The sequence below is a fragment of the Spinacia oleracea genome, chromosome 5 (genome assembly GCF_020520425.1).
Source record: "Spinacia oleracea cultivar Varoflay chromosome 5, BTI_SOV_V1, whole genome shotgun sequence".
NCBI lineage: Eukaryota > Viridiplantae > Streptophyta > Magnoliopsida > Caryophyllales > Amaranthaceae > Spinacia > Spinacia oleracea.
Window position 1 is genome coordinate 92827922 of NC_079491.1, and position 8035 is coordinate 92835956.

General features: G+C 35.3%; 1 protein-coding gene across 1 annotated transcript; it reads right to left on the minus strand.

Annotated features, from left to right (window-relative positions):
• Positions 1-1838: 1838 nt before the first annotated feature.
• Positions 1839-3149, minus strand: LOC110789977 (uncharacterized). Its single transcript, XM_056828920.1, has 3 exons — positions 3112-3149; positions 2149-2413; positions 1839-2039 (listed from the first exon to the last, which is right to left on the minus strand). The coding sequence occupies exons 1-3, from the start codon at positions 3132-3134 to the stop codon at positions 1839-1841; spliced, it is 489 nt and encodes a 162-aa protein (XP_056684898.1). The 5' UTR covers positions 3135-3149.
• Between the last annotated feature and the right edge of the window lie 4886 nt (positions 3150-8035).

Here is an 8035-nt window from a genome sequence, read left to right on the forward strand (position 1 = left end):
CCCAACTTTGAACTAAAAAACCTAAGGAATGTTTTCAAACTTATTACACGTTTAATATGCATATTTACAACTTTCTAAGGCTCTTTACAATCTATTATTTCACATTTAAGGGTAATTGGGTCGTTCTAGGACATTTTTAGGCAAAAATGACGTTTTCGAACCCAACTTTGAACTAAAGAACCTAAGGAATGTTTTCAAACTTATTACACCTTTAATATGCATATTTACAACTTTCTAAGGCTCTTTACAATCTATTATTTCACATTTAAGGCTAATTTGGTCGTTCTAAGTCATTTTTAGGCAAAAATGAAGTTTTCGAACCCAACTTTGAACTAAAGAACCTAAGGAATGTTTTCAAACTTATTACACGTTTAATATGCATATTTACAACTTTCTAAGGCTCTTTACAATCTATTATTTCACATTTAAGGGTAATTGGGTCGTTCTAGGACATTTTTAGGCAAAAATGACGTTTTTTCGAACCCAACTTTGAACTAAAGAACCTAAGGAATGTTTTCAAACTTATTACATGTTTAATATGCATATTTACAACTTTCTAAGGCTCTTTACAATCTATTATTTCACATTTAAGGCTAATTTGGTCGTTCTAAGTCATTTTTAGGCAAAAATGAATTTTTCGAACCCAACTTTGAACTAAAGAACCTAAGGAATGTTTTCAAACTTATTACACGTTTAATATGCATATTTACAACTTTCTAAGGCTCTTTACAATCTATTATTTCACATTTAAGGCTAATTGGGTCGTTCTAGAACATTTTTAGGCAAAAATGACGTTTTCGAACCCAACTTTGAACTAAAGAACCTAAGAAATGTTTTCAAACTTATTACATGTTTAATATGCATATTTACAACTTTCTAAGGCTCTTTACAATCTATTATTTCACATTTAAGGCTAATTTGGTCGTTCTAAGTCATTTTTAGGCAAAAATGAATTTTTCGAACCCAACTTTGAACTAAAGAACCTAAGGAATGTTTTCAAACTTATTACACGTTTAATATGCATATTTACAACTTTCTAAGGCTCTTTACAATCTATTATTTCACATTTAAGGCTAATTGGGTCGTTCTAGAACATTTTTAGGCAAAAATGACGTTTTCGAACCCAACTTTGAACTAAAGAACCTAAGGAATGTTTTCAAACTTATTACACGTTTAAAATGCTTATTTACAACTTTCTAAGGCTCTTTACAATCTATTATTTCACATTTAAGGGTAATTGGGTCGTTCTAGGACATTTTTAGGCAAAAATGACGTTTTCGAACCCAACTTTGAACTAAAGAACCAAAGGAATGTTTTCAAACTTATTACACGTTTAATATGCATATTTACAACTTTCTAAGGCTCTTTACAATCTATTATTTCACATTTAAGGCTAATTTGGTCGTTCTAAGTCATTTTTAGGCAAAAATGAAGTTTTCGAACCCAACTTTGAACTAAAGAACCTAAGGAATATTTTCAAACTTATTACATGTTTAATATGCATATTTACAACTTTCTAAGGCTCTTTACAATCTATTGTTTCACATTTAAGGCTAATTGGGTCGTTCTAGGACATTTTTAGGCAAAAATGACGTTTTCGAACCCAACTTTGAACTAAAGAACCTAAGGAATGTTTTCAAACTTATTACACGTTTAATATGCATATTTACAACTTTCTAAGGCTCTTTACAATCTATTATTTCACATTTAAGGCTAATTTGGTCGTTCTAAGTCATTTTTAGGCAAAAATTTAGGGATATCTTACAGGTTTACAGCTATAATAGATGCATAATAATCGAATTAAACAGAAAAGAACAAAAGGATGAGACAATGAGTTCTTACCGGCTGTGGAAAACTAGAGCCCAGAACCAATAGTTCATTGCTAGGACACCATAGATATGCCAAAGGCCAGAATACTCATAGTACGTCTTTCGATTATCCGTCAAAGGCAGCTTGTAGTTGACAAGAATGAAGAAAGATATCCAACCATGAAATTGTATAGCAAGATTGAGTGCAGAAAAAGAAACAGAAACAGGTTCCTGGAGAAACAAGTCGAAAATATTTAAACTTGCTAATTGAAGGACAAATAAAGTTAATACTACTGCAAAATAATCTAACATATAGCAACAAACAGGAACACATAAGAACCTGAATTCCATAAACACGACGAAAAGGCCATCTTCCGTGATACTTGACAGGCTTCTCGCCGAGCTTTCTTCTTTCCTCCTCCCTTGCAAGCATACAATAGTAGCGGCAATCACTGTGGCAATCCCATTGTTTCCATTTCAGATAGAGAGGTTCTTGGAGGTACCACCGACCATCAGAAATGTTACCATCAGCGGTGAATATGCAATGCTGAAAGCATTGTTGACTTCCAACACAACCCGTCTCCTGACAATTCTCCACACAACCCCTGGAGACATGAAGATATAAACAGTTGAAGATTTCTACCCAGTCAAGCATTATTGGAGATAATGACAAGCAACAGAATGGTTGAAAAGTGCAAATAAAGTTCATCAAAGCAATGAAGTACACAACATCAAACACAACTAATAATAACGCCAAAACATTCACTGGAATCATTTCTAACACCAGCACTTTACTCCACTGAATTTGCTGATAAGTTACACTTTTAAGATATATGCTAAGCCTAGGAGAACAGTCCCTCAAGAACATATGGCAGAAAAAAAAAGTCCATCAACGCAAAGAGACATAAATATATAAGCACATGAAAATTCCACATTGCTACAAGTCCAGTAATCCACTCCTATTACCAATTAATTTGCTCTTTCAAATGGGATGTCACTTGGATCGTAACTCGTAAGTGTTAATACTGACCATCATTGTCTGTTAACTCAATTTTCTCAATCTCATTCTGAAATCTTTCTTCTTCCATTACTTTTTCAATACCTCTTCTGCTAAATGGAGACTGATTCTTAATCTAACAACAATTATCTTTCAAAAACGCTTAGTTCTTTTTTCATTGCTTATCATCCTGGCATGGTTTCACCCACAAATGGAGGAATTCCAATTATCTACGCATATTGCTCTCTTCACTTAAAACAAATCAGTTACATTGTCACACACACACACCTCATTGACCACAAATACCTGAGATCTAGTGAGTCAAGCATGAGTATGGAGGTCGAACAACCAATCACCGAAAGACTCAGGGTACGATGACAGAACACCATCTGAAATATATAAGAACTAGAATAGAATCAATCAGTGAACTTGATGTAACCATCAAACCTTTAATTTCTATAATCCCGTCATTTTCCGAATTTCAATTATAATGTCCACAATTAAAATTAAAATACACAATTAAAATTCAATAAATATCAAAACTATTCAATACCTAAGAGAGGAGAGACGACAATGAACGAGGGCGGCTGAGTGGGTGGCGGCGTGGGCGGCGGCGTGGGAGGCGACCCTAAAAACGGAGCAGTGAGGGGAAGCAGTGAAGCGCGCAGTAGTGAGGGGAAGCTGAATTGTTCGTGCGCAGCAGTGAGGGGAAGCAGTGAACGCCGGCGCGGCAACGATGGAAGGCGGCGAAGCAACGACGGCAGTGCCGCCGGTGAGAACAAAGCAGCTAGTGTTGGTGTTGGTGGTGGTTTCGTTGGGGAGGGCGCTAGTGTTGGTGTTAATGTGTCGAGCAATAACCTAAGTCAGATGAATATTCGTTTTGCAATTAAGGGTGAGCGCGAATTCGGAAAAAAAAAATTAGTCATTTGCATCGCAGATTTATAATTCTGCGTGGCAAATGACTCTAGGAGCACCCGAGTCATTTGCCACGCAGAATTATAAATCTGCGATGCACTTAATTGAGTAATTTGCGTCGCAGATTTATAATTCTGCGTGGCAAATGACTCTAGGGTGCTCCTAGAGTCATTTGCCACGCAGAATTATAAATCTGCGATGCAAATGACTAAATTTTATGCTAAAATTTGTTATTTGCTTCGCATGTTCAGTATGGCGTGGCAAATGCGGGGATGCAAATAAGCCTTTTTCCACTAGTGTGGTTGAAGTAAGAATAGTCAGAGCTTCCAAGTTATCGCTCCCATGTCAAATTTCTGGGTTGGGGGGGCTCAGATCTGGTTTGATACACATTAGTCTCGTAACTAAATTTAGTATGAACTATTATATATATGTACATAAACTTTAATGACTTTTATTCACAAGTACATAAATACTTTATAAGTTATGCATAATCAATGGTTTCGGCCTCACGTCAGAATGGTTAGTGCGCACACATGCTTTCTCCTTAGTCACGGGTTCGAATCTTGCTAATGCCTTTGTTAAATCCAGTGTCGCATTCCCCCCCCCCCCCCCCCACTTAAATTTTTTTTTACGTTATATTTATTGATTCCATGCCCATGTTTATGCATGTATATAATTGTTATTTAGACATATAATGTATATTAGTTTTAAGCCCGTGCGATGCACGGGTTAATTTAATTATTTATTTGTATTTTTTTTATTGTAGTTCAATTTGTTATTGGATGATTTGACGCCCAATATTATAAGATTTGTATTTGTAAAATATCAAATTCAAATAATCGGGATAATAATTGTTTATTTTTTTATACGTTCAACAACAATAAGCATAAAAACATAACGGGATATAGACGACTTAAGCTAGACATATATTTAAATATTACAACATGAATCTATCTTTATCTTTAATTATGTTTTTTCACCAGTAATTATAATCTGCGGGTTTTTTTTTTGCAGAGGGGGAGACTGGGTTGAGGGATATTAACTTAAATTATGTTTTTTTTATGTTAACTTTTTAACCACAAATGCGTTACGTCAAACTTTTATTCTATAATTTTTGTAATTGGATGATATAAATTTTTTGATGCAAAAGATAAATATTAAATTTATCATACCTAGCAAAATTATGTTTTAGAAAAGTAACAATTAATAATTTTATAGGATCTGATGAAAAAAATAGAATATTTTTGTTGAGTTGAATTCTCAAGGTTGGAGCTCGTAAAATTTTAAAAGACTACTCATATAAGTTAAGCCTCGATGTTAAGGGGAACATTAAGTTTTTACTTGATTAATCTCCTTACTTGGTTATTTTTTCTTTAAGTTATATAAGCTGCAAATCTAGAAAAGAAAATTACTTAAAGTAATTAATTACATCTAATAATCAATCAATTAAAACTTTACCTTGCGAATTATAAAAGTTAAGCATATGCTTTTTAAATCTCTTACTCCAAACCATAATTTTTCTTTAAGTTATATAAGCTGCAAATCTAGGAAAAAGATTGTCAAAAAAAAAAAAATTAAAGCCAAAATAAACCTTTAAACACTTACCGTTAATATATCAATCAATAAAGATCTAAATAACAAACTACTCCGCATATAACCATGTTTAAATCCAACAAATATAACAAAGGTGTTCATTTCACCTTAGCTATGTATAATTAGTAAAGGATATTTGAAATATACCGCTAGCGACACTACCTGCTATTCTTAGAAGAATGTACGGAAGGTAATGTTGCTACCAAAATCACAATACCCACAAAATAGTTATTGAATCCAAAATATAGTTTTAAATTCCTACAGCCACAACAACTCTTCAAATCCCATCTCCTTTAGGCAGCGGTCACTTCACCTTCATTTTTTCCATCAATTCTTTGTTACCGATTTCATTGGTTGCATGGGTAAGTAGACGTCCAGCCACGGTTTCCCGAATGTCCCGGTGATTCCGAGGGTAGTCCTTCATCTGCAATTAAAGATGAGTAGTATGTTAGGAAGACATTCATTCAAATATATGTATTAATTCAACTCATATAGTCTAGTCAGGGGAATTAAAGCTTACCCGAAGTAGTGATTCTGCGTCCACCGAAAAGTTTAGCAGACACGACATACAAAGTAAACCACCGTCGTCCGGGTGCTGTTGAATTAGAACTGGAAACACGCGCTTTGCTACCCACGATTGCACCCCAGGCTCGAGCATTGGGATACCCACTGAAGGAAATAATGCCCTTGGTCCAAGTATGCATTCTATGTTAAGTCTAATAAATGCGGTTCAGTATTAATTGACAAGTTAATAATTCAGTGAGATCAAGTGAGCTGAATGCCTAGCTAGAGGCCGCTTCAGTTCAAGTGGAATTAATGATATTAATCCACAGCTTACTCTTGACTGAACCCGTAGGGTCACACAAATAGTACGTAAACGGATCAAGTATCTAATGGCATTAGATACTCTATCTATGAATATTCGGAACCGACGGATCTTGGTTTCAGTGGGAGCTAAGATCGTCACAGGCAAGAAATGAATACTCCGGAAACGATGATATTGCCGGAAACGGAAATATGGATCGTATCGGAAATATAAATATTATCCAAGTCGTAGATGTTGCCGGAAACGGAAACATGGTACGTATCGGAAAATATTATCGGAAATGGAAATATTGCCAGAATCGGAAATATTGCCGGAAACGGAAATATTGTCAGAATCGGAAATATTACCGGAATCGGAAAATAATTCCGGAAACGGAAATATTAAATATTTGTTCGAAACGGAAATTAATTCCGGAATCGGAAATATTAAATATTGTTCGTATCGGAAATGAATTCCGGAATCGGAAAATTTAATCGGAAGCGCATCGTACGAATAAGCATCGGATGAGGCCTGCCGGACGAGGCCCAGCACGAAGCCAGGCCATAGCCCAGCAAGCCAAGCGCGCCGCACAAACAGCAAGGCCAGGCCCACGCAGCGCGCACAGCGCGCACAGCACGCGCAGCGCACAGCGCGCACAGCGCGCGCAGCGCGCAGCGCGCGCGGGCGCTGAGTGGGCTGCTGCTCGCGCGCACGCATGAGGCCCATCGTGGCTGTCGTGCGTGTGTGTGCAAGTGTTTGTGTTCGTGCACGTTTCCTAAAACATGCAGAGTTCGGTTAATGATTAAATTCCTAATTCTATTTGATAAATTAATTAAATTAGAGTTCTTGTAGGATTCTAGGTTTGATTAATTTGTATCTGAATAGGATTTCGATTCCCTTTCCATACCGCTATAAATATGAGGCTAGGGCTCACAATTTATAACACAAGTTTCAAAGTATTCAAAGTGAGTTTTTGAGAGAAAAATTCAGTCACACATTTGCCTATAAAGTGCCGAAAATAATAGTACCTTAAGGGCGATTCTAGTTGGTCAATCTTAAGGCGGATCCGGACGTGCTGTGGACTATCTACGGAGGGACGACACTTGGAGTCCTAAAGACTTGTTCTTGTTCGGTTCGGGCGCAGCTAGGGAAGGCACGCAACAAAGAGTATGCATCTATTCTATGCTAAATGATTATGTGTAAATAATATGTATTCCTGGGTTTATGGTTTTTCCGCATGATTTATGAATTGTCATATGTATCATAACCTATCAGTGGTATCACGAGCCCCTTATTATTTTCATAATCTAAATTGCATGAACATGGTTAAATATTACAAATTTGCAAGAATTAAAAGGGGTGATTAATTTTCGTAATTGTTAATTAATTGCAAATTGCGTTTATTTAATTATACGTACGCAGTTTTTCGGCAGTTTCTTCGTTACTCATCCGAATTGAGTTATTTTTGTGTCAATTCCGCATGTAAAAGGCATTCTAAAATTTTGACAAAAGTAATATTTTTCTGCCGAACCCAGAATTCTCAAATTCGAAGCCTAACTATGACTTTTCGAAGGTTTTAGTTTTTCGAATGCAAAATTTCGTAAATTTAAGATGTTAAATTAAATATTTGCGATTCTTGTTGATAAATCTTGAATTTTTGATTGACCTACTGCATATGTTTAACAAGTTTGAATGCCTAGTCTTGTTAATTATGCAATCTAATTATTAATTATGATTAATTTGTTGAAAATTAGAATAATTTAGAATTAATTTGATTTTCATAATTAATTGTAATTTAATTAGAAACCTATGATTAAAAACCACCATAAAAATTGTAAATTTACGATAAATTTTAAATTTTTATGACCTAGACTTGAATCCATATCAATCGGAAATCAATTGGATAATAAATTTTCG